Source organism: Parastagonospora nodorum (genome assembly GCF_000146915.1).
Source record: "Parastagonospora nodorum SN15 chromosome Unknown scaffold_7, whole genome shotgun sequence".
NCBI classification, from domain to species: Eukaryota; Fungi; Ascomycota; class Dothideomycetes; order Pleosporales; family Phaeosphaeriaceae; genus Parastagonospora; species Parastagonospora nodorum.
This window is the reverse complement of record NW_001884555.1, coordinates 368,008-392,493: the sequence shown is the minus strand read 5'-3', so window position 1 is coordinate 392,493 and position 24,486 is coordinate 368,008. Positions and strand designations below refer to the sequence as shown.

Here is a 24,486-nt window from a genome sequence, read left to right as displayed (position 1 = left end):
GCATGATATCTGAGAACATGTCTGACTCTGGAGAGCTTTCAAGACGGCCTCCGTTACTCACTTCTCACACCTCATATGCGCCTACATCCTCGGCGCCTCTGGTCAATTCGCTGTTCGGACTTTTCTCCCAGCCAGCCGATTCAGCGTCTAATGCGAGCACACCCCCAGGACAAATGTCGCCCACTGGCAAGAGCACACTTACGGCCCTCAACCTCGAGCGCCTGGCAGACCTGAACAAGAGTCAAACGACTCTTGACCTCAAAGGCGAGGTGATGGAGGGGATAAGAGAGCTCCAAGATGAGCTCGAGACCTCAGACAAGCAGATTGCAGAAGTCGCACTGGAACACATTCATGCTAATGAAATCATTCTCACGCATACAGCCTCGACAACAGTACAAAAGTTCCTCCTGTATGCTGCACGGAAACGAAAGTTCACAGTCGTACATTGCGAGACCTACCCACACGACCACACTGCTACCCATGGCATCCTTCTCACAGGCAAGAAGCGTGAGTCGAACCCAGACGAGGGTGAAGATGACGAGCGGTGGAAGCCTCTTACCGAAGCGGGCATCCAAGTCTATGTCATTCCAGACTCGCATGTCTTTGCCATCATGTCGCGCGTCAACAAGGTTATCCTAGCAACGCATACTGTTTTGGCAAATGGAGGTCTTGTCGCCGCAGCCGGTGCGCACATGATCGCAAAGGCAGCAAAAGAGCACCAGACACCAGTAGTGGTATTGAGTGGAGTTTACAAGCTCAGCCCGGTCTACCCATTCGATATCGATGAGCTCATTGAGCACGGAGATGCAGGTAGCGTGGTTCCATATGACGATGGCGAATTTGTGGACAAGATTGACGTTGAGAATCCGCTATATGATTATGTCCCAGCGGATCTTGTAGATCTCTACATCACGAACCTGTAAGTCAAATCCTGAGCCCTTGCTGCACGCAAGCAGAATACTGAACTGGACAGTGGTGGCCATGCCCCTTCATATCTTTACAGGATCGTCGCGGATCACTACCGCTCGGAGGACATTACTTTGTAGAATATATACCCAGTGCGAACTTGAAAAAAGCACTCCACGTGGAGTGCTTAAATTCAAGTCTTTGATCTGCAGATTTATTTGCCTCTTGATCTATGAAACCATACTGGACCTGCCTTGCTGCTACGAGTTTACAATGTGCATCCAGAAGTGTAGTGGAAATTTGACCTTGGAGGTGGTGTACACTGATATCATGTGACACCGCGTGCGATTGGCTGACCACGACACGCATCGTACCTTGTCCATCCCGAACATTTACCACCACATGCACCATACTTTCAACGCAATGATCTTCACCCCACCAACACCTCGTCCCACCAAAACCAACCCCAGCACATGAGCCACCTCCGCCAACGTCCAATCCCACAATGCCACCCCCACCCACATCCCTCTACACACTCTCCCTCGCTCTCGCCCTCCTCCTCACCCTCCTCGTCGCCGGCACCCTACGCCTCCTCGCCATCCTACCCCCGCGCACACGTACACAATGGCGCAAACGCCCCGTCGCAACACGCGTGCTCATTGTGCTCGGCTCCGGCGGCCACACGCACGAAATGTTCTACCTGCTGCGCGATCTGGACACGAGCAAATACACGCACCGGACATATGTGGTGAGCAGCGGGGACGCTTTTAGTGCGCAGCGGGCGGTGGAGTTTGAGAGGGGGTTGGAAGAGAAGGAAAAGGAAAAGGAAAAGGAAAAGAGACTTGGAGCACTGAGACAACAAGACGCGGCTATACCGAGCGTCTCACTAAACGGCAAGAAAGTGGGCAAAGATGAGGGGAGAAAGTGCACGGGTCCGGAACATTATAATGTTGCGGTGATACCGCGCGCGAGACGGATTCATCAATCTCTCCTCTCAACCCCGTTTTCCGCGATGCGCACGCTTCTGTCTAGCATACCCATCCTCCTGTCGTCCCCGCCTCTCCTCCCCAATAAGCCGCCGAGCACACCATACGAATCCGCTGCGCAAGACCTGCCAGATCTGATCATCACCAACGGCCCTGCGACGGGCGTCATCGTCATACTCGGCTCGCTGATCCTGCGGTTTTTCAATTTCAGAAGCGCGAATAGTAGGGGCAAGTGCAAGACGATCTACGCGGAGAGCTTTGCCAGGGTCAAAGGGCTGAGTCTGAGTGGGAAGCTGTTGAGTCGGGTTGTGGATCGGTTTTTGGTGCAGTGGGAGGAGTTGGAGGGGAGTGGTGGGGGGAGGGGGGAGTTTTGGGGGGTGCTGGTCTGAAGTGACAAGGAAAGGGCCGCGGATTGGATGATTTGTTTACAGCATGATACCCCAATTTCTCGCTCTCGAAAGTTCGAATCAAAACGAGTTCTGAATACAAGAGCGTATACATATGTTACATGGAATATACATCAGCATATGCTACAAGCCCCAACTAGTCCAATTCCTCCACCTTAACCCCCCTCTTCGTCATCCGATACTCGCTCAACTTGCGTACCAACTCATCCGTACTAACCAACGGCGCCTTCTTCACCTTCTTCGCACGCTCCATCTCCCATCGCAACTGCATGGGCGTCTTCATCTGCTGCGCCGCCGCGTGTTTCGCCTTGGACATCTGGCTTGCCACAAGCGCGTGCTCCGTCCTGTGTTTCGCGCGCTTCTTCGCCGGAGCTTCAACGCCATCATCCTTGTCCTTCTTGCGCGACTCGGCGGTGTATTCCTGCATGTAGCCGCGCAATTCCTCGCCGAGCGTTGGAGGGAACGGCGTGGAGAGGATTGTGTAGTGCACGTTTGCGGGCGCTTCGATGATGTTGCGCGTCGTGTCTGTGACATCATATGCGTTGGGGAATTTGGGATCTTGGCTTGTGGGTGCCTCGGTTCGGCGGGCTTGAATGACTTCCTGCTCGATTTCGTCGAGGCGCTCTGAAAGGTTTTCTTCGGTTTCTTTGGCGGCGGTGACGGCGGCGGTGTCCTTGGTCTTCCAGCTCTTGACGGTCTGGATGGGGTGGCGTATTTTTTGGAAGAGGCTCTTCTTTTCAGGTGCGGTTGCTTGTGCGGTTGCTAGTGCTGAGGCGTCTTCTTCGACTTCTTCCTTCTCCCATGGCCAGTCGAGTCTGTGTTTTGTGCCGGCAATGTAGCGGTGGAAGATGGGGAGGCCAGTTTGCGGGTCGTACTGGTGCTCCTTTGGAATCTCCTGGTCACCGTAGTTGGTACCATCGAATGGATCTATGCCGGTAGTGTGTCGCTCCATAAAGATCTTGTCGACGATGACATCTGTATAGTATTTGATAGGTTTCTCCAGCTCCTGGCCATCTGCGTCGTAGACAACCCTTTTCTCGGTCATCTCGTACGGAACAACAAGACGGAGGTCTTCTATAGGGATAGGCACTTCGTTTGCGCGTTTCGCACCGCCACCGTCTCCACTAAGGCCGAATACATCAGCATCGTAGTAGTGCTGAGTGTGGTTAGCTTTACAGTGAGTAGTCGGCTAGATCAGTCCTACCATATTCAAGCCTGTGAGAAAGACGCCATGCGTGCGGTCGTTGACAGACTGTATTACACCGATCTTGCCCTTTTCTCTTCCCTTGATGACAACCACACGATCATCCTTGACGAAGGGGAAGTATTTTTTGTCATCCACCACCAATGGGTACTCCAACTCGAGACCTCGCCTCGCCCTTGCCTCGTTCCTGCTCTTTGACGCATGTACGGGTATGTCAGGCGTTTGCAACGCCTGCCCCGACAGGGCTCCATACTTCTCCCCAGCTTTACCAATGGCACGATTTGGCCTCAGTGGGCCCAGTCGCCAGTCTTCCTTTGCGTTCCTCAACGCCGCTGTTCGAACATCCCTGACTTGTTCCTTCTCCCATCTCTGGAGACCTTGGTGGGCCTGTTTGGCTTCCCAGCGCTCCGTGGCAAGCTTTTGTCGCTTCTCTCGTTCCCGCTCGGTCCATACAATGGCGCCCTTGACCTTGCGGACTTCCTTGAGCCTCTTGGCTTCTCGGGCGGCATTGCGCCCCGGTCGGACGGCTAATTGGCTCATGGTGGGCGTAGAGGGGGGGAGGATGGTGATGTCGAGATGTGCGGACTACCGAGCCATGTGCGGGGGGAGCGAGGAAATGGCACCCAGGGGTTTTTAGAATAATGCGACCGAGCGTGGTGACGATGTCCGGCCCTGATCAAGGCTAATCTGATGCCACGGTCTGCGGCACCCAATTCGTCGTTGCTATGGTGGTGTCGAATCACGAACTAAATTTCGATGCGGACGTCCGAGCGGTGACAGGCGGCAGTATTTTGTCGCGGCCAACACACGCATGCGCCTATGACACAACGCCTGGTTCCATTCACACCAAACACCCCCTTTCACAATGGCCATAATACGGCGTCGCATTCGCTGCCACTACTGCAACATGCAGTCACGAGACAGCGTCTCAAACATCCCGAGACAATACCTTTGTCCGCATTGCGACGCAGTGAATCACTTCGATGAGGTAAACACCCAAGCACATGAACATACAAACTCCCAGCTCACCACATACAGCGCGGAAACATTACAGATCCACCCGCAGATTTCCTTTTAGCCGGCCCATCAGCATCATCCCGGTACGCGCACTCACGCTCCCCGTCGCCTGTCATGTCCGCTCCCGCCGAGTCCCCCTTCTGCGGCACCTGCCAGCGCAACCAGACTTTGGTCCAGAACCTGATCGCCGAATACCTCCCAGACGAAGATGACCCGGAGTATGCGAGATACGAGGCGCACTTTGACGGATACCGCGCCGAGCTCGAAGGACGGTATCCCCAGGTCTGTAAGGACTGCGAAGAACGAGTCAACGACCAGATCCGACGAGCAGGCTATGTCGCAAAGGCTGACCACCTGCGGCGCGTTATGGAGAGGAGCGAGAAAAAGCGACGGACTCCACAGACCTCACGCCAGGCGTGGACGCTGAGACTCATTGCGCTGGCCAAGTGGACCTACATCCTGAGCTTCTTTGTTCAACTACTGTGGCATATCTCGGGTTCCATCATGGCAGTGGATCCGCAATCACTGGATGGTGATCGCATCATCTATCCAGACAGCGTCAGCTTGGATGTGTGCGTGTGCCAGGCCATCTCTGTTCGCCAAGTGGACGATGCCTGTGTCTTTGCGCAATCAGTCACGCAGGTGGTCGTGTACGCAATTGTTGCAGATGTGCTCACGCTATGGTGGAACCCCAGACTGAAGGACAAGACCAACAGCATCACGGGACGAATGCGCGGTCTGAGGTCTTTGTGGGCCATCCGTGCTGCCGTGGTTGTCATGCGCTCCGGCAGTCTCTACTACTGGCAACAGGCTACCATTGACCGCGAGAACATTGCCACCTTCCACCATATGCACTGGTACATGCTGGCCGTCATGTCTCTCTCCTTCATCCTCACATTCAAGACTGTCCGCATAAGCTACCAATCTCCCACCTCCTTCCGCAACTCAGTCAACGAGCAGGCCTCAAGCACTACCAACAGCCCCGGACCCGCCCCACGCAGCACCTACAAGCCCGCACACCCGCAAGCCAGCGCCTTCGACACCATGGCCCAAGGCTTCACAACCAGCTTCAACGACTTCAACGACGCCCTCGACGCCCCCGCCTATCCTCCCTCTCCCACCCTCACAAACTCCTCCTTCACAACCCACGCAACTGAAGCCACCACCCCCTTCAAAAGCGTCCGCGGCGACGACGACATGGACTGGACCCCCACCCAGCGCCGCTTCGCCCCCGTCCAACCCGCCATCATCCCCTCTCCCTGGTCCAAACAACAACCCTCCCCCCCTCCCCAACCCGCCTCGCACTCCCCACACTCCCTCTTCAGTAAACCCGACACAAACCCCTTCCGGCACAAAGTCCCCGCCGCCCCCAAGGCACCCGCGCAGGCCAAAGCGGATCCCTGGAAGCGCTCCGTCTGGGATCCGCCGCTGAAGGAAACGACGCCGAATTTCTTCGCAGAGGACCAGAAGGCGCGTGGCGAGGTGGGCGAGACGAAAGGGTTGGATGGTTTCGGTGTGCCGCGGAACGTCAAGAGGGATGCGGAGCTTTTTGCGAGTCCCAAGTTCAAGTATGATTATTACGGGACGATGAAGGATACGGGGCTCGAGGATCGATTCGAGGAGACGTTTAACGATTTCTTTACAAAATGAGCTGGGCTCGGGTGGTGCGTTGGGGTACGGCACGGTCTTTGGGTGCATGAGCGTAGCATTGTTTGGCGTTTGGTTTAGATACCCTGTTTTTGGTCGCTGCGTTGCATTGTTTTCCGTTGGCGTGTTAGATTAGGGGAGCGATTCTGATGATTATGACGTCTTTCTTGTACATTTTGGTTAGCGAAGGGCATGCTCAGTATATACAACGGGTACATCACTCATCGTGCCATGGATCACTTGTGGGCGCTTGAATGAGTCAGATTCTCTATCTAACCCTCCAGCATGTCATGTCTTTTCGTATGCCGAGTAGAAGCACAGGAATATCCCCAGTAAAGACTCCAGTAGCCTCCCATAATAGACCGCGGGTCCGTCAGTCCTTGTTCATGGCGGGCCTCGTTCAGCGTTCGTATCGTTCCCAACTCCTGTAGACGATTTGGTTGTCTATGACCTGGGCTTCTCCTTCTTCTCCTTCCACAGAGCCGACAGACCGACACCAGAGACCTTGACGACCTTGAAACGCACACCGGGAATATCACCCTTGGCCTTGCCCTTACGACCGAAACCGGCGAGGAGGACTTCGTCGTTCTCGTCCACGAAGTTCAAGCAACCGTCGTTGGGGACTGAGTGTGTTGTTAGCCCTCGTTCCACGTCTCGCTTGCCATCTTTTCATCCTCCAGGCCTCAAGTCCCAGAACTGGATGAAGCGTGAAGTTGCAGACGTACCGAAAGCAGTGACCTTCTTTCCGTTCTTGATCAACTGAACCCTGACACACTTTCGGATGGCGGAGTTGGGCTGCTTGGCCTCAACACCGACCTTCTCGAGGACTATGCCCTTGGCGTGGGAAGATCCACCGAATGGCGAAGACTTGTAGGCGGTTCCGAGGAGACGCTTCTTGTAGTGGAGGTCGGCCCATCGTCCCTCGCGACGATGGTTGCGGAGCTTGCGGGCGGCGTTGAGACCTCTTGGCTTTCCTGTAGTTATTGTGAGCTTGTGTGGACGATAATTTATGCGGTGCGTGTTTCTGTGGTATTTCTGTGCGATTGGAGGGTGTGCGTACCTTTACCCATGATTGCGGTGTTGTCGTGGTGTTGATGGACGTTGGGTGGTTCGAAGGTCAAAGTCGTCGAAATTCGTTCGCTTGTGGAGTGGGTTGCTTTGGCGCTAGTCCGACAGCGAGGCTAGCCCGATGTAGGCTCCAGGGCTATCGATACCGCGTCACCGACATGAGCTGCAACATCACCACACTTGAGCATGAATTATGTTGTGAGACTCCTGTGGTGTTCCGAGGCTAGAAACATTTGTCGCGCAAGTCTCTAGTCTGATCTTCTTGTCAAATTGAAGACAGTAGCACATACATCGGATAGACCACACCCGAACAACCATGGCCTCGGACAGGAAGAGCAAGACCTCAAAGACGCCGAGCAACCGTCTGCCCGCGCCTGCGCTCTTCGTTGGCCCACCGTCTCACAATGCTTCAAACACCTCACTGTTGTTACCCAGTAATGATAACCGCACACCTACAAAGCCATCTCTAGTCCGCCAACGCTCCCTCCTTTCGCCAGACTCGAAGCGACCCTTACCCCCTACCACCAGCACCCAATATGATGGCGACCTGCTCAGTGTCACCACCTCCAACACATCTGCTCCCTTTGTCAGGCGACATCGGCAACAAAGCCTGGTAGCAGACGCCGAGGCATCGTCCCGCGCGGAGGCAATATGGGCAGAGATGCAGAACACGCTGGAAGAGGTGGAGCTAAGCGCTATCAAGGGCCCTGGCATGACAGTGTTTGGATCAGAGCATTCGCGCGCGCTGGACGAGCTACGCATGGCACAAATCGAGCTGGCAAAAGCCTGGGCGCGATCCGAAGGCGAAGAGAACGAATCAGGCGAAGGCCAGAAGAAAGCACAGGACATTAGTGCTGCGGATTTGGGTCCTCAAAATGGTCGCGCGAGGGGCGTTAGTAATGCCAGTGGCAGCAAGGGTGACAAGCTCTTCGATAGAATCAGCCTGGAGGAAGAGACGGAGAAGGATATTGAGCTGAGTAGGAAGAGGAGGGAGGAGAATGACAGATACTTTGAGAAGGTCAATAAGGGCGTGCAGGAGGTCGTGGTCAAGCTAGAGGAGGTGGCCAAGGCAATGAGGGGTGTTGAGAGCGAGAGTAAAGAGATCTGGGGACATGGGGAGAGTGATGGGGAGACGGAGAGCGTGACTACAGCACAGAACGGGACTTGAATGGTTCGCTTGAGTAAGGTGTACAAAACTTAACAAAGACGTGCGCAGCCAGCGACCATTACACGAGGACATCTTCAGTTCAGTGTCATCACGAAAACCGCCTCCAGCCTATCAGCAGCAAAAGCTACATACGGCGAGGCACAATGGCGATTGCCACTCGATCATGCTCTAGGGAAGCAAACTTGTCTTGGCATCTACCAGAGTGATTATCATTCGGCACGATCAGCAGACTCGAAGGCTTCGCCGCAAGGCCAATCTAGGGAAGGGAAGGCCTCCGCGAATTCGGGAAGTAGTACAGGATGGCACGTTGTAGCTCAGTGCACACCAGAGTGTTCGCTGGAGTAGTTACATCAAAATAACATACCTGATCATCACAATCCCGGCTCTCGATTCTTTTCTCTTACTATGTCGAAGCAAAAACCAACTTTCACTTCTCGAGATAATTGATATATACCGCGACATACTAGCATTTCGCGCTTTCTTATCTACACTTTTTTTTCAACACTACATCCCCGCTTTTACCACTCGCATCTACAACTGATACCTATATTCAGGATTCAGATCGCCCAGCTCCGTCTTCTCATACTCGGTCAACCCGACATCTCTGACGCTCTTATCCCTCTTCCTATTCGCCCAACTGCACATGAAAAAGTACAGCGTGCAGCTCAGCGCACTCAAACAGACAAACGCGATGCTAATCGAATAACCCGGAATGTATTTAGGCGCGTCTTTGGAAAGAAAACTGAACACAGCGATGATTCCGCCAATGTTGCCGAAGCCGACTTGCCACGCGGATCCGATGGCGCGGCGGTGGTGCCCGCCTAGATTCATGTTGAACCAGCACACGATGACCGGCATGGCCGTGTATGCGCCTGGAAATGTTAGCAACTTCAAGATGGGAGATTGCGGAGAGGACTTACCCATGGCAACGAGGAATAGCGCGGCATATTGGACATTTCGGTGCTCTTTGCCGTGCACAGTGAGCAAGATGGCGAACCCAGCGATGCACACGCAAATGGGGAAAATAGTGAAGAAAAACCTATGCTTAATCCGGTCGGAAAAGTACGCAACCAGCATACTGAATCCAAACGCTGCGGCCCACGGAGGGACAGAGTGCAATTGCGTCTGGATAGGCGAGTAGCCAAAGTTGCGGATGATAGTCGGGCTGAAGTACGCGTAGCCATACGCCGGCACAATCAGGCCAAAGTACATGAAGCCGCCAACAATGATCTTAGGGTCTTTGAATACGCGGCCGACGTCGCGCATGGTAATGGGGCGCTCGCGGGCGGATTTCCCCTGGTCGATTTGCAGGCGGGCTTTGACGTATGCGCGCTCGTCTTCGGTGAGCCATTTGCTTTCCTCGGGGAAGTTGGGGAGCAGGAAGAAGAAGAAAAAGGAGACGATGACGGTGAGCAAGCCTTCTAAGATGAAAATCCAGCGCCAGCCTCTGTAGCCACGGATTCCGTCCATTTTGCCGATGGCAGAGGCGAGTAGGCCGCCGAATGCGCCGGCGAGGGTGGTCGAGGAGAAGAAGAAGGAGTAGCGCTTTTGCGCTTCGTGGCGTCGGTACCACATCCCGATGAGATAAAACGCGCCTGGGAACATGCCTGTCTCAAAAACACCGAGGAAGAATCGGGTGGCCAGTAGTCCGGAGTAGTTCTGGACGAAGCCTTGGAGTAAAGTGACGAGACCAAAGCCAAACATGCAGATGGACAGCCACATTCTGGGTTTCATCATCTTGAGGATGATATTAGAGGGGACTTCGAACAAGATGTATGGTACGAAGAAGATGACCAGCGCAATGTTGTACTTGTTCCCACCCGCGATGCCCAGCTCTTCTGATAGACCGAAGACATTGGCGTTGGCGATATTTACTCGGTCCAAGAATGCGAGCAAGTACCTGCAAGTTGTATTAGAAATGTTTCCCCCGTGTGTTGATAATAGATAGCCATCCTTACATGATGCACAAGAACGGAATGACATGGAGATCAATCTTGGTGAGCAGCTTCGCTTCAGTGGTGTGTGCCGGACACTGCACCAGCTCTGGCGCCTCATCGTGTTCGTGGCCCGCATAGTGAGGCACTCCTCCGTCTGTACTGCCGACTGGGGAGTCGATCGTCTCTGCGCATAGTCAGTATTGAGGCTGAGAAACACACAGACTAGCACGCGCTAGCAGCTAGCATCGGTGAAATATGGTAGAGAAGAGCCTCAACTTACTTTCTTTTCTAGAAAACATCTTGGGCGCGTACCGAATTTGTCGACGGTATCATGGACACTTGAACCCTGGTAGACGTTGAATGATCGCCCTTCGGCCGGACTAATGCACCAGAATCGAAAGCTAGAGTACGACGCGGTATTCCAGGCCTGTGGGATAAGGAGTGAAGAAATATATCGTGACTCGATAGTGAGCCAGAGGCTGACTGCGGTCTATGCCGAGGTCGCTTAAGCTAGTCGAATCCGACCATTCGCGCATCGCGAACCCCGCGTCACTGTGGGTGCGAAATCCCAAAGTTCGCGAGGTGCAAGCCACTCGCTCCCGAAAGAGGAAGCTGCCATGTCCATCCCCACAACCCATGTTTGTTCCCCGGATAGTCACGCGTGGAGAAGCCTGGCCAAGGGTGATGCTGGTCTTGTGCAGGGCGTCCGTTCGGCTAGCTGAGGATCGCCGATAAGTGGCTGCACGACGCAGGTGATCGATAATCAAAGAGTGTCGCTCTGTGCAGGTGATTCCAGTGTCTGCTGGCGACGGCCGGATGTGACGGCAGCCCCGTGACCGTCATCGGCGGCTGTGGCGTCTATTTTGGCGAAGGCCAGTTGAAGCAACTCCAGCGAGGATCTTCGGGACGACATCGGGTGTGCAACGCGAGCTGTGCGGCGTTGCGGCGCAGGGCATTCCGATGCTGCATCTGAACAGAACTCGACGTTGTTTCCACGAGCGGCACTCTTGGCCAGCCTGAACGCAGCATGGAGTTGTCAAACAAGTGATGGCTTGCTGCTGAAAAGGAGCAAAGCTTAGTCACTCAAAGCCAACCCAATATGCCCGACACCAATCGGCGCCTCGAACCATGGAACTTCCGCGACCTAAGCCTGGGCGCTCTTAAAACTCATCGTCGTCAACTCTGCGTCCCTCTTTCGTCAGCCTCTCCCCGCCGACGACAACCAGCAACCCCACCACGACGGCCACTGCAGCCGCGACTTTCGACGACCCTGGCTAACTACCCCGGAGCAACGACTGCGCGCGATCGACTAAATCTCTCTCAGCGGCGGGACTGCTGACATGGTTAATGCGAAAAACTACGCCTTCAAAGTCCATCCGCAGCAGCCCAACTGCCAGGCTTCGACACAGGCACATGGCGCCATAATCAACTGTCGCAAGCCCGGCGCGAAGCGGATAGCGAGGGATGCGAAAGATGTGCTCTCTCAACAGGTGTCTTTTGTCGATGTGGATGGCGCCCTGAAACGCAAGCGCGCCCTTGGAGATGTTAGTGAACACGATGCATCGAGTAGTAGGACCACACCGCAACCCGACGGCTCAACGTCCGGAAGTTCAACAACGGCGACCCTTCCTGAGCGGTCTATCAGTCACCAGCGCCCGTCAACAATAAAACTGCATAAAATCAAGAAGCCCAAGCTTCCCTCCAAGGGCGTTGATCTAGACTGCTGGTTCACCATTCTATCGTTTTCCGACCCTGCGCAACTCCTGGAAATGCGCAGAACTATTCCTTCCTGCTATCACTTTTTGCGAGACAACCCGGCGCTATGGAAGCACAGCAGAAATTACCATTACGGCGACGACCTCCCGGAGCCATCTTCTGAGCTCACCGAGTTTCAATATGCAGATCTGCGCCACGACCACGGCTGTCAATCGTGTAAAACCCCGAATACCCGCAAAACCTACTGGGCTTTTCTCCGTCGCTGGTGTAAAGAATGTCTGAAAAAGAAGCACTGCCGCGAACCCGAAGCTGTTGCCATGCTGCGTAGTGCACTTAACGAAGATCTCTCATTTCTCCACAGTTGTCTCCCCGCCGGCATTCTGGACTCTTGGGGAAATTTTGTTGGTGTTGGGCCCGCCACTACTCATGCCTTGAAGACGGTCTATCTTAGAGCGGATGTGAACAAGCTTGTTGCTGAATATAATACCCTGAGAGCCCAAAATAAGGACCCTGCAGCTTGGGGCGCGGAGCTGAACGCATGGTATGAACCTAAGGTGAGGGTTGTAGAAGAACGCAGGTTATTCGCAAAAGAGATGGAGGGCTGGGAAGAGCTGATGCGCGGTGCAAGGAGCCAGGACTACACTCTCAAGAAGGCAGCGCGCAAAACATACTACCAGGCAAAAGCGTCTGAGCTCGAGCCCGCTATCAGCGCCCGCGAGCTAGAGTGCTGTCCGTCGTATCGTCGCGCTATCCGTATTCCCAAGGATCCGAATAGCACATCTTGGTTACAGCTCAAGCCAAAGCTCGAGAAAGAAGCTGCCGAACTCAAAGCCAAGGGCGGTCTGCAAGAAGAGCGTCCCGCTGCGTCAACAGCGTCTGGAACTTCGACACCAATTAGCATAGTCAGTGTCATGGAACGACCCCAGTCGCAGCCGCCACCTCAGATACCGCAGCCACTACCGCGGCAACATCAACAACATCAACATCAACATCAACATCAACATCAACATCAACACCAACACCAACACCAACACCAACTACAGCAGCAGCATCAACAACAACAACAACAACAATCATTACCTTCGCTTAGTCGCGCCACGGGCTATCCGCCAGGTCAAGGTCTCCCACTTGTTCCACATCATGCTTTGTATGGTAGTTCTTCGCCATCTGGTCACAGTCTGGGCCCGCCACATGCTCAAGGCTTTACTTTGCCACACCCATTTCACCAGGGTTCCGCATCATTCCACCACCAGACTCTCGCCCACCTGCACTACCAGACACTTGCTCAACGAACCAGCCAGACTCTGCCCCCCATTCAGTACCAACCTCACGGCGGATCACACCCCCAATCTCAACCTCCCTCTTCTACACTTCCCCCGCCATCCAGTCACATGTTTTGATTTGTTTTTTTCTTTTGCGCGCGTGTTTCTTTGGAGTTTGGTTCGCTTGACAGCGTCACACGGTGGCGTTTGCATCTGATGGTGCTGGTGCCTGATTTTGATATCCCGAGTAATGCTTTTATGGAACCGTTCTGCATAGCGTTGGTAAATAGACATGATCGCATGGACATATGATAATGCGTTGGCGCTTCGAGGGATGGCGCTTCTTGGTTTCGTTAATATCACCGCATAGACTAAATGACCAATTCAAACATAACTTATTAAACACTCGATTGTCATGCTTGATCAGCGGATGCCTGCTTTGCGGAGAACAGAGCACCCCTGTGGTCATTCGTGCCGCTCTCGGCCACGAAGCGGCATGTGGAGAAGATGCGAGTAAGGCATTCGCCGCTTGACAAATCAGCAAGCTCTGGACTGTAAGGACAGAGATGCGACACCATAGGCGTGTCACAATATCATAACGAGCCAAAAAGCAACACCAAGATACAATTGTGTATATTTGCCCCTCATGCTCCACGAGGCCATGTCGCAGAGCCGCATTGCATTACCCCTCACATGGCCTGCGTAGATCTGGCACGCCACCGACCTCCAGGCCCTGTCATTGGGCCTGGGGTCCTGCGGCTGCAAGCTACAAAATGTAGCAAGATCCCTTGTTCATGATCGGTGACTTCTTCTCAAATCTCGCTCTTAAACACGCCGAAACTCCTTGCCCGTCATCGGCGACATGTGGCCTGTGATGGTGCAAGAGGGCGCGATTACGATATCTAAGATTCTAGACGGTTGATGATCTAATGATGTTTTATTGGCTGGCCGCGGTCCACTTTTTTTGCTATCTCGGGTCTTTCTGGAGAAATGTTGCCTCGTCTTTGCTACTTTAAGTACGCTTATCCTCTGCACTGATTCAATCTGTTGCTCCTTTCCCTCTTTTGACATTGATCACTACAGCCTTGAGCGGCTCAATTGACTACTACAAGCCACACAGACAAGTTTGACAGCTCGTCTTACACTCTCGACGAGAGCTCCATCACTTCGGTCAGCCAACCGCAAACTTCAGCACACAACCCACCACGATGGCTTCCGCTTCACGAAACTTCTCTCGTGCTCTGCGCACCGCAGCTCCATCTTTCCGTGCAACCACCACACGCTCAGCTCGCTTTGCCGCCCCTTCGCAGCCCGCCTTTCGCAAGCAGTGGCAACGCAGCTATGCTTCCAGCTCTGAGGGCGGATCCGAGAAATACGAGGGCAACCCCTCCGGCATGATCGCGGGAGCTGCTGCTCTGCTCGCCGTGGCCGCTGGTTATGGCCTGTACATCCAAAAGCCTGAGCTGTTTGGCCAGGAGCCTAAGTCCGCCTCGTTCGTGCCCAGGTTCGAGGACTACCAGAAGGTCTACAACGCCATTGCGAAGAGACTTGAGGAGCATGACAACTACGACGATGGCAGTTACGGCCCCGTCCTGGTGCGGTTGGCATGGCACGCATCTGGAACGTAAGCCAAACAGAGTCATACTTCTTGTTGCACACACACTGACAATACCAGCTACGACAAGCTCACCAACACCGGCGGCTCCAACGGCGCAACCATGCGCTTCGCCCCCGAAGGCGACCACGGCGCCAACGCCGGCCTCAAAGCCGCCCGCGACTTCCTCGAGCCCGTGAAGGAAGCTTTCCCCTGGATCACATACTCGGACCTCTGGATCCTCGCCGGCGTCTGCTCCATCCAAGAAATGCAGGGCCCCAAGATCCCCTACCGCGCTGGCCGCTCCGACCGCGACGTCAGCTTCTGCACGCCCGACGGCCGCCTGCCTGACGCGAGCAAGGACCACAGCCACATCCGCGCCATCTTCGGCCGCATGGGCTTCGGCGACAAGGAGATGGTCGCGCTGTCTGGCGCCCACGCGCTGGGCCGCTGCCACACTGATCGCTCGGGCTACGATGGCCCGTGGACGTTCAGCCCCACCACCATGACCAACGACTACTACAAGCTGCTGCTCGAGGAGAAGTGGGGCTACAAGAAGTGGAACGGCCCCAAGCAGTTCGAGGATGTCAAGACCAAGACCCTCATGATGCTGCCGACGGATATGGAGCTCGTCAAGGATAAGAGCTTCAGGAAGTACACGGAGCTGTACGCCAAGGATAACGAGGTGTTCTTCAAGGACTTTAGTGACGCGGTTATGACGCTGTTTGAGCTCGGTGTGCCGTTTGAGCAGCCCGAGGATCAGCGCTATGTGTTCAAGAGCAGCTTTGATTAGATGGGAGTGAGAGGTGGAGGGTGACGTTTGCCCATTGTGATATCCATGTAGACCATTTAGATCTTCTTTGCGTTTGAGCTGGAATACAGCTTGTTCATATTATGGCTGAATCTTTTGTGCGTATCGTGACAACACTGTCCGTCCATTGCGCCTACCCATTTCCTATACATGACCCGTAAATACTCCACATATCTCCTAGCCACGATACTTTCGCCATACACATCGCCATAATCATACAACACATCCCCACACTTCCCTCACCTTCTCAATCCTCCCCAAAGACCTGCGCCAGCCTCTGATTCTTCTTCTGCCAGTACGCCTTATAATCGCCCTCCGCCTTCTTCAACTCCGCATACTCCTTCTGCCCCATCTCCTTAACCCTCTTCTCCAGCGCCCCAATCTCCAGCACCGGCATATTCGGCGCATCGGCCACGGGCCCGACACGCAGACGCGTCGGCTGATACAAGAAAGCCAGATCCGATCTCGGCATATCCTGCACATCTTCGACAAACGTGACGCGCTTCTTCGTCTTCTTCGCCGGCGGGGATGTTTCTTGCTCGCCCACGAACAACGAACTCTCGGGCTCGACGTCCCTCCTCGCCTTCTCTTTGCCCTTGCCTTTGTCTTTCTTGACGAACAAGACACTCTCCACACCCTCTGCGCCAATTACCTGCACCCCCACCTTCCATATCTCACCAACGACCGCCTCCCATTTATCCCGCAGCTTCTCAATCTCCTCCTTCTGGCTCGCAATCAGATGCGCGTAATCCGCCATGCGCGCCTCCAGGGTCGCGGGGAACTTGGTCTGCGTGCCATCGGTGTTCGTACGTGTGAGGCCGATTTTATACGCGCTAATGGGGGCGTAAAGTTTGTGTGCAGCACGGGCGAATTTGGCGGGAATGGTGAGGCGAATGGGAGAATGCTCGGAGTTGATGGAGGATGAGATTGGTTGGAGGGTGGAGTCGTAGAGGGTGTGGGTGAGGGTGGCAAGAGTGGTGTTTATCTTGAGGGTTGTGGATTTGTAGAGTTGCCGGCGGTAGGAGTCGCTTGTGTCTAAGGGTGTTAGATGGTGATGTGATAAGAGAGATTTCGATTGGAAAGAATGTTTACTCTTGAAGGCTATGGCGAGCGGATGGAGGGCGGATTTCTTCTTCGATACGCGTGATCCGGCTTTGTGAGGGCTGTGGGAACTGGACCTGGATTTGTGGCTCTGGACTTTGTCGTCGGAGGCAGGCTTCTGAACTCTGATCTTGTCATTCTTTGATTTCTGCGGTGGCTGCTTGAAGACTGCGGCGACCGAGACTGTTTTCTTTACTGCTGCTGTTACGGTCTGCTTTGCGGGTGGCTTTCTGCTGTGGCGAGGCCGCAAGGCACGGCTATTATGCTGGACCTCCATGCTACTGTAGTTGGTTTTCCTCCGCAGTTCTTTTCGTGGTTCAGGGAAGATTGAGGGCACTGTGAGGTTTGGCAGCGTCGTTTTAGGCTCCAAGGTTGTTCCGACTCCGGCAAGGAAGGCGCGATGGGGATAGCAGCACACCGTCTTGCAAAGGAAGGAGCTCGGGCAAACTGAGCTGAGACGAGTAGAAAAAGACGGGAGAAAGTTAGACCTGCACGCGATTACTTACGACAAGCTGGATTTGCCGTGGACGATTCTATGCTCGCATCGCACGCACTTCATATGTATGTTACAAGGCCTCAATGCGCAACAAGACATATATTACAGAAATAACATATAAGCTTGGTCCAGGTATTTTCTTCTCTTTTTCATGTCTTATGGCTTCTGCTCGCCCTCAGCAGGCACAACAACACCTTTCTCTTCCAGCATCTTCGCCAGCGATCCGTCCTGGTGCATTGACATGAGGATGTCACAGCCACCAATGAACTCCTTCTCGACGTACAGTTGTGGTATGGTCGGCCACTCCGAGTATTCCTTGATACCTGTAGATAACACGTCAGTATATTGTCTTGTTGCTTCACCTGCAGCATCCCCATATCACACCAAAACCTTCGCCTGAGTACACAATCATCCAAACATACCTGCACGCAACTCCTGGTCCTCCAGAACATTGAAAGCAGTGAATTTCTCTGGATCCACGCCCTGCATGCCCAGAATCTGTATGCTCGCTCTTGAGAACCCGCATTGTGGTGTCTCTGGTGTGCCCTTCATGAACAAAACAACCGGCGCCGATGCGACCGCCTTATCAATCGCCGCTTTGACTTGATCGGAAAGAAATCGTGCTTGGAACGGTGTGATGAAGCGTAGTGGCGCGGAGGGGCGAGTCGATGGTGTGCTTGCGCGGGTAGCTGCTCGGAATGCCTGGTTGCAATGATTAATATACGCGCATGAACAAGGTGGGTGGAACTATTACCGAGGGAATTGCACGTCTTGAAAACATTGTGAAGTTCGGTAAGTGTGGTGGTGGAGTGATTGGAAATGGCAAGCACCTCCGCCGTTGCCCGCAAATATTTGGGAATCCATGAGGTCAGTTCAGATATGCCAAGGCCGAGCTACAACTGCTGATATCACGAACAGCTTATTCGCCATCAACCATAAATTCCATTCGATATACATCTTATTTCATCTATTATCATTTGATAACTATGGAACATCCGTCGCAGTAATTGAATATTGCTGAGTGTGAAGTTCGCGGCTTTCGTACGATTTGGTGCGCGGCTGCACTCGTACATGGCAGACTACTTTGCTAAGAATTGGTACAATTGCTTACCGCAATCGACACCTTCCGAATCGGGTATATCAAGAGCGATGCAGGTTCTGTTCACACGTTTTCGGATGCTTCACTTCTTATTCTGCATATCAATTCATCACGACAGAGATGGATGAAGCACAGAACGATCTGTAATCAGGTATTCAATCTGTTTGACATTTAGGAAATCTACGAGCGTTCTCAGCACAGAGACCTCCACGCCCCAGGAAACACTCAACGACGAGCCACTTGCTCCAACAGACTCGCCACCCCATCCGACAGACTCGTTACCCCATTCAGGCCAATTTTTGACCAGGTCCGTTACCAAGCGGGCCCTTTGATCCCGCTGCATGATTCTCCAAGATCATTCCAGCACAGACAGCGACTAGCATAAGGAACATGAAGACCCAATCACGCACCGTTCCGTTCGAATCCTCTACAGAACCCCGTATCTCCTTGGTGTTACGGCGCTGCTGCGCACATTCCATCTCATGGATGTCAATGAGGTACTCCAATATAGCCTCCGGCTCAGCGGCACCTGCTTCTCGCTCCTGGATGTCGAAATAGACGTCGTACCAGCCAGCGTTCTGACAGCGCCGAAGATGAGCGACCCAAGTGATTGCACTCACCATGTGCACTGTCTCGCCTCTGCCTCCAAGTGAATTGGGAACGTGCGCGATCAGATCATGGGTGGTAGTCGTGGCTCCGGTCTTGTAGGTGATGAAGTTCCAGAACTTGAGTAGGCAGATTGTTTCGACAGTGTATGGCACACGATCATACACGCTGAAGGGGGACGCCATGATAGAGTATTTTGAGGTGCCATGAGTTAAGGTGAAGACCATTGTGCTGGGTGAAGGGCCTGGGCCAGCAGTTGAATTCTTGTTTTGTTGCATTTTGTCTGTGGTTGATATTGTGTAGAGGAGTTGTTATGGAAAGATAGGTAAGAATGAGGCGTAGGAAGGAATTTATAAACTTAGGATGGAAGGCTCTGGTCCGAGCAAACACCTGTGTCTCAAATCACTGGTCGCAGGACAAAGACTAGGCAACAGATAGTAAGACAAACACGTTTCACACGCAGCTCTGTAGAAATTCATGGAGGCCATGAAGTGCTACATTGTCAAACCAGGTCGTGTGGGAGCCGCAAAGTGAGCAAAGCTGTGTAGAGACATCATCAAATCGTGTCTGAGTCAGGTAAACTGAACACGGCGAACAGTGGAAAAGTACCTCGACTGACCATGGCTTGCTTAGTATGTCCACAAGTTTGAAAAATTTGCTACATCGAACTAGGCAGCCTTTCGACATCAGCCTATTCTTTGTTCTCCGGTTTACAGATTCACTTGTCGCTCGCTTGTGTGCCTAGAAGTCTCACAGCGCGTTGCATATATATTCCTCCCAGCGCATCCTCTTCCCAAGCTCCATATCGCACACTCCTCCAAACGCGACTCCACAAGAACAATTACTTCAACCAATCTCAAAATCACCCACATCCACAACGACATGACAGCCACACCCGCCTCTACTCCCGAACCCGAATACTCTGCACCAGCCACCGACAGTTCCGCCACAACAACGATGCCTACTCGTTCTTCCCAAGAATACCAGTTCCTTCCTAGTGTTTTCATCATCAAATACGGCAAGTCGCAGGATTCGATAATGCCACACCATCTAGTCCCGGGGACTGACCGTGCCTCGTTAACAGTTGAACATCTGTCACTGCTCAACTTCTGGCGCTTCCTTAGTCGAGAATTCGGAGCAAAGCCCGCCACTCATCGCCTGCTGGCATACGTGCCAGGTGAATGTGGCGGCCCAGAGCAGATGGTGGACATGAAGAACCGACGTATTTGGCTTTCCCAGCTCCAACATTGCCACAATGCTGGCTGGAATAGTGTTGTTTTTCTCATTCAAGAACGACAAGTGGGCGATGACGATGTAGCAGAGATCATCTTGGAGGACGATGATGCGCAGCGGAAATCCTGGATCCGTGTGCTTGGATGGCGGTTCGTGCCTCCCATCGTGTTCGTGGTGCTTGCGAGCATGGTCGGGCAATATGCATCTGCATCTGGATGATCCACACAACTCTCATTGCTCATAGATGAAACTTCGGAGTTGTGAGGAACGGATGGCATGTATGGCTGAGACGAATGCGACGGCGATGTTGGTGAAGCGAGGATGTGTCAGTCGAGTTGTTCGCTGAGGTATGGGAGCGGCTTCAGCATGGTTTTAGAAGTCGAATAGAATGCATACATCATTGCGACTCACATTGCGATTTACGTCTATTCGTGATAACTTGATTGTGAAAAGAGGTGTTGGTGACAGCACGCGAAGGGGACGTTCAGTTACTGTGGCAGTTGTTTGTGCATGGGCGAATGAAGCCCTGGAATTGTTGTCCTCTTCAAAACAAAATCTATATCCACCAAATCTAGCTGAGCAACTCCGTGGAGGAGATCATCTTCAAGATACAGGTGATGGTAAGTTTAACATTAAAATGCTGGGCGGACCCACATGATGCTAGCTATGCAATGTAGACATGAAATCCGTAGTGACTCTTTCTGAAAGTCACTATGCTAATGAGCGCCAAACCCTCAAAACCCGTGGTATCTTCCAGAACGCCAAACTGAAATGCAACGAAACCATAACCAACATCTCCTACTGCCAAAACCCCACTCCTCTAATGATTGGAGTGAGTGCGCAGGATAGGCATAGCAAAGTCGGTGACCAAGCTAGCATTATGCTCCGTCCTAGGAGCGAGTCCTTCAGGCCAACTCCTTCTTTCTCTGTGCTCGATCTGAGGTAGGCGTTCATCCCGATTCCAGCTGAAACGATTCTTGATTCTGCTGAATCGCCTCGGTTTGCTTTCACCCATTGAGTCTTTCCTCTTCACTTCAGCTTCCGACTCCCTCCGAGTGTGTTCGTCGCGAGCGGGATCGGAGAGTATCTTGACCGCGGGTATAGAATTCAGCCAGATAGGGTACAGCATGCCGGGCGGCATAAGCGGCAATGATGACGCAGAACGCGTATTGTGGATTGTGGGTCTTCAATGCTGCAAACATGACAGGAGGGATGGCAGCCCCACCTCCGATAGCTGAAGTGAGCAGTACTGAGGCGTCTTTGGTGTGCCTTCCCATGCCACGAATGCCTTGAGCAAAAATTTGTGGGAATAGAGGTCCCTCACAGAACATGAGGAGGATTATCATGGCAGCGCCGGCTGACCCCGTCGTGTTCATGGTAGCAGCAGCGAAGGTAACGGCTCCAAGGTAGAAGAACAACAAACTGTAGCGAGGTTTGACCCATATGTCGATAGCAGCCGCCAGGAAACGCGATGCGGCGAATGCAGTATGACCGATAGCTTGATGTGAATCGGTGTTGAGAGATGGCTTAACACGATGGAGATACTCCGAAAATGACGTGGACGTAGATTCCTGGCCTCCAACATAACAGAATTGTGAGAATACAGCTAGCCCAAGCCCTATCCAAAGAACCTTGACAGGCCTTCGGCCGATGTTGATTGTGGCGTCTCGCGGAATAGGCATACGTGCGCTTGCGATCTCAAGTTCCTCGTCAGTGGCTTCTGGCAGAGGTATGTAAAAATAGATGATGGCCAGTATGATGTTGAAGAATGCTATGCCGAGGTATGTCCATTGTACATCAATGAGACTCTCTGCGTTGGCAGTGAAGAGAACCTTCTTTGCCAACAATGGAGAGACGACGGTGCCGATGGCTTGGACAGCTTGCGATAGGCTCAAACGTGCTTCAGCGTACTCTGGGGGGCCACAGAGTGCGATGAACGGGTTGGCGGCTAATTCTAATGTCGAAAGACCAGCGCCCACAATGAGGTTCGACACCAGAAATGCGGGGAAGGAGTCGAGGACAGCAGAAGGCCAGAAGACAAGCGTACCACAGGCGTATACCGACAGGCCGACCATGTAACATGCTTTGAAGCCCCACGCCTTGAAGACCAGCCGCCCAAACGTCAGTGGACCAACGATATAGCCAACATAGTAGGCACTGTGCTGTCCTACAGTTTGCCAATCCGACATGCGAGCCACTTCCTGAAAGCGAGAATTGAGGACGTCCAGGAATCCATAGGCAAATCCCCATATGAAGAACAAGAATGTCACCATCAGTACAGGATAGACTGACTCGCGCACACTTCGCAAGGTGATATTTTTCGTTCGTCCAGTGTTTACGAAGTCAAAAAACGCCATCTGTTGGTGGCCGCGGGTACGCGTTGTTGTCGCATATGTAACAGCAGTGTTGGACGGTCTCAACTGCGGCAGGTCGTTCATTTCTGGAGTCGTAAGGAAATCCAGCATCCCCATGGGCTCATCACCACTGCTACGTGCAGGCGGTGGTTTGCCTAAAGGTGACAGCGGAGGCGTCAAGGGATCAGAGCGTCTTCGAGAGTCGAGGATATCGGGGTGGAGTACCGGCTCATCACTTGTATGTGTGCCTGAGAGGTCGCGCATCGATGTGTGGTCAATGATCCAGGTCGGCATGAATCTCCGGGCCAAGGGCTTCAGCGCAGGAACGCAGCCACACATTATGCCCACATTGATCTCCACGGCGCTCCACATGAACGAGAGCGAAGAGTACCACGCGAAGTCGCCCGTATTTCTCTGGTCGTTGCCGGTTTCGAAATGATCGTTGCCTGTGCCGGATTGATTACTATGCGCAGCGCGCAGTGTAGCCCGCTGCGCATTCTGTAGATAGGCGATGCGAATAACATCGACTACCGCAACAAAAACACCAAAACCAAAGGTGATGACTAGAATGATCTTTTGCTTCTTCGGAAGGCGCATACTGGTAAGAATGGGCATTGGAAGGAAAAAGATGGCAAGATCCGTGATAATGTTGAGGGGAGCGGACGAGAGGTAAATGGTGACAACGTTTGTGCAAGAGGCCGATGCAGGTACAGTTGATGCCCAGTGCTGCAGCAACGGGACGACACTGTGCAATGTTGAGTATAGTCAAGGCCAGGCCGCCGACATTGACAACAACCAGAGTCGCTATAGTCGCCCAGCGAAAGACCTTGTGCGTCTTGGAAAGGGACAAATAGAAGACGAGTATAGAAGTCTTTGTTGCCATCAAAGTAGGGTTCTGCAGGAGATCAGACTTGCATCGACTTTCAGTAGGGACAGTTGCGTACATATAGAACCGAGAACACGAAAGAAGACTTCTTCAGTGGCTGTTGCCAGCCTGTCGGTATGTCTTCCTGTCTCCGGCCAAGTCCTTTGGTCGTTCCATAGCAGATTGCAAACGAGGCACCGAAAGCGAGGATCCAGGCCAGAATCATGGTGTAGTCGTCCCATCCTGGCTTTCGTATCACCATAAATCGGGAGATTAGTCGTAGGCCCACAAATAGAGAGCAGAGGGCGAGTGTCGCAGCGGATACACCCATTACCACTGGCCCTCGTGTCGAGAAGTCATCGTTGGGATCAATCGTCGCCATCGCGTATGTTTGACCGTATGCTGTTCCCTTGCGACCATGTTAGGGCGGATGTAATTACACTTGGCCCAAGGGAAAAGTGTAATCCTATCGTGGTCTCGGACTTGTAGAAAATGGATTGAAGTCGGACCAAAACATTCTCCAGCGCCAGCCTCGGTAGTAAGAATTTTTGTCGTTGGTGAAGGTTTCGCAAGAGTGGAAGATGCGAAGTGTTGTGCAGAGGGGGGAGATGCGTCAATATTCACGCGGGGCGATCGAGCATGCGAGGTGCGGTGAAGGGTCTGCCGTCCCCAGAAATGGCGCACGCGAGTCGGAGCAGGCATGTTTAAGGGAGTTGGTTGGTGCGCTATTGCCTTGCACTGAAGCGTGTGGAGAAGCGAAGCTAACGGTGACGACATGGCGCCTTCGGCTCGACGACACCGAGAGTCCGCCACCCTTAGCACTCTTGACACTCACGCTCAGGCCGGTTGCAGAGAGCACATATGAGAAGCCCGTGGTCATTCTGGCGAATTCGTTCTCGACTTTTCACGTCTCGAGACAGTCTCAGTACGGCATGTTGCAACGCGATTTTTTCTCCGCGGCTACGGTCGTGAGGATGCTCAGAGGCATGATCACGAAGAATCCTCCCGA

The 24,486-nt window shown here is 53.3% G+C and overlaps 14 protein-coding genes across 14 annotated transcripts; 7 read left to right on the top strand and 7 right to left on the bottom strand.

Moving 5' to 3' along the window:
* Positions 1-173: 173 nt before the first annotated feature.
* SNOG_04949 (hypothetical protein) lies at positions 174-923 on the top strand (the record flags this gene model as incomplete). The annotated part of the gene is made up of 1 exon (XM_001795310.1): positions 174-923. One exon carries the CDS (start codon positions 174-176, stop codon positions 921-923), a length of 750 nt encoding a protein of 249 aa, XP_001795362.1.
* A 488-nt stretch (positions 924-1,411) lies between these two features.
* Positions 1,412-2,281, top strand: SNOG_04948 (hypothetical protein; the record flags this gene model as incomplete). Its single annotated transcript, XM_001795309.1, has 1 exon — positions 1,412-2,281. One exon carries the CDS (start codon positions 1,412-1,414, stop codon positions 2,279-2,281), a length of 870 nt encoding a protein of 289 aa, XP_001795361.1.
* A 48-nt stretch (positions 2,282-2,329) lies between these two features.
* On the bottom strand, positions 2,330-4,043 carry SNOG_04947 (hypothetical protein; the record flags this gene model as incomplete). The annotated part of the gene is made up of 2 exons (XM_001795308.1): positions 2,330-3,455; positions 3,504-4,043. The coding sequence occupies 2 exons, from the start codon at positions 4,041-4,043 to the stop codon at positions 2,436-2,438; spliced, it is 1,560 nt and encodes a 519-aa protein (XP_001795360.1). The 3' UTR covers positions 2,330-2,435.
* A 591-nt stretch (positions 4,044-4,634) lies between these two features.
* Positions 4,635-6,170, top strand: SNOG_04946 (hypothetical protein; the record flags this gene model as incomplete). The annotated part of the gene is made up of 1 exon (XM_001795307.1): positions 4,635-6,170. The coding sequence occupies one exon, from the start codon at positions 4,635-4,637 to the stop codon at positions 6,168-6,170; it is 1,536 nt and encodes a 511-aa protein (XP_001795359.1).
* Positions 6,171-6,407: 237 nt separating this feature from the next.
* On the bottom strand, positions 6,408-7,258 carry SNOG_04945 (hypothetical protein). Its single transcript, XM_001795306.1, has 3 exons — positions 7,228-7,258; positions 6,893-7,141; positions 6,408-6,790 (listed from the first exon to the last, which is right to left on the bottom strand). Exons 1-3 carry the CDS (start codon positions 7,235-7,237, stop codon positions 6,612-6,614), a joined length of 438 nt encoding a protein of 145 aa, XP_001795358.1. The 5' UTR covers positions 7,238-7,258; the 3' UTR covers positions 6,408-6,611.
* Positions 7,259-7,551: 293 nt separating this feature from the next.
* On the top strand, positions 7,552-8,403 carry SNOG_04944 (hypothetical protein; the record flags this gene model as incomplete). Its single annotated transcript, XM_001795305.1, has 1 exon — positions 7,552-8,403. One exon carries the CDS (start codon positions 7,552-7,554, stop codon positions 8,401-8,403), a length of 852 nt encoding a protein of 283 aa, XP_001795357.1.
* Positions 8,404-8,934: 531 nt separating this feature from the next.
* Positions 8,935-10,639, bottom strand: SNOG_04943 (hypothetical protein; the record flags this gene model as incomplete). The annotated part of the gene is made up of 3 exons (XM_001795304.1): positions 8,935-10,303; positions 10,362-10,524; positions 10,621-10,639. The coding sequence occupies 3 exons, from the start codon at positions 10,637-10,639 to the stop codon at positions 8,935-8,937; spliced, it is 1,551 nt and encodes a 516-aa protein (XP_001795356.1).
* Positions 10,640-11,680: 1,041 nt separating this feature from the next.
* SNOG_04942 (hypothetical protein) lies at positions 11,681-13,535 on the top strand (the record flags this gene model as incomplete). Its single annotated transcript, XM_001795303.1, has 2 exons — positions 11,681-12,921; positions 12,989-13,535. The coding sequence occupies 2 exons, from the start codon at positions 11,681-11,683 to the stop codon at positions 13,533-13,535; spliced, it is 1,788 nt and encodes a 595-aa protein (XP_001795355.1).
* A 991-nt stretch (positions 13,536-14,526) lies between these two features.
* Positions 14,527-15,807, top strand: SNOG_04941 (hypothetical protein; the record flags this gene model as incomplete). Its single annotated transcript, XM_001795302.1, has 2 exons — positions 14,527-14,942; positions 14,994-15,807. 2 exons carry the CDS (start codon positions 14,527-14,529, stop codon positions 15,703-15,705), a joined length of 1,128 nt encoding a protein of 375 aa, XP_001795354.1. The 3' UTR covers positions 15,706-15,807.
* A 163-nt stretch (positions 15,808-15,970) lies between these two features.
* On the bottom strand, positions 15,971-17,101 carry SNOG_04940 (hypothetical protein; the record flags this gene model as incomplete). The annotated part of the gene is made up of 2 exons (XM_001795301.1): positions 15,971-16,758; positions 16,816-17,101. 2 exons carry the CDS (start codon positions 17,099-17,101, stop codon positions 15,971-15,973), a joined length of 1,074 nt encoding a protein of 357 aa, XP_001795353.1.
* A 254-nt stretch (positions 17,102-17,355) lies between these two features.
* Positions 17,356-18,120, bottom strand: SNOG_04939 (hypothetical protein). Its single transcript, XM_001795300.1, has 3 exons — positions 18,075-18,120; positions 17,743-18,022; positions 17,356-17,643 (listed from the first exon to the last, which is right to left on the bottom strand). Exons 1-3 carry the CDS (start codon positions 18,099-18,101, stop codon positions 17,477-17,479), a joined length of 474 nt encoding a protein of 157 aa, XP_001795352.1. The 5' UTR covers positions 18,102-18,120; the 3' UTR covers positions 17,356-17,476.
* Positions 18,121-18,706: 586 nt separating this feature from the next.
* SNOG_04938 (hypothetical protein) lies at positions 18,707-19,303 on the bottom strand (the record flags this gene model as incomplete). The annotated part of the gene is made up of 1 exon (XM_001795299.1): positions 18,707-19,303. One exon carries the CDS (start codon positions 19,301-19,303, stop codon positions 18,707-18,709), a length of 597 nt encoding a protein of 198 aa, XP_001795351.1.
* Positions 19,304-19,645: 342 nt separating this feature from the next.
* On the top strand, positions 19,646-20,477 carry SNOG_04937 (hypothetical protein; the record flags this gene model as incomplete). Its single annotated transcript, XM_001795298.1, has 2 exons — positions 19,646-19,657; positions 19,698-20,477. 2 exons carry the CDS (start codon positions 19,646-19,648, stop codon positions 20,475-20,477), a joined length of 792 nt encoding a protein of 263 aa, XP_001795350.1.
* An 815-nt stretch (positions 20,478-21,292) lies between these two features.
* Positions 21,293-23,703, bottom strand: SNOG_04936 (hypothetical protein; the record flags this gene model as incomplete). Its single annotated transcript, XM_001795297.1, has 2 exons — positions 21,293-23,338; positions 23,557-23,703. 2 exons carry the CDS (start codon positions 23,701-23,703, stop codon positions 21,293-21,295), a joined length of 2,193 nt encoding a protein of 730 aa, XP_001795349.1.
* Positions 23,704-24,486: the final 783 nt, after the last annotated feature.

Coding starts and splice junctions, on each gene's coding strand:
- SNOG_04945 (XM_001795306.1), bottom strand. Junction 6,791..6,892: donor AAAGAAGGTCACTGCTTTCG/GTACGTCTGCAA, acceptor CAACACACTCAG/TCCCCAACGACGGTTGCTTG.
- SNOG_04939 (XM_001795300.1), bottom strand. CDS start 18,101: ATGTTTTCAAGACGTGCAATTCCCTCG. Junction 18,023..18,074: donor CAAGACGTGCAATTCCCTCG/GTAATAGTTCCA, acceptor CATTGCAACCAG/GCATTCCGAGCAGCTACCCG. Junction 17,644..17,742: donor GGACCAGGAGTTGCGTGCAG/GTATGTTTGGAT, acceptor TGTTATCTACAG/GTATCAAGGAATACTCGGAG.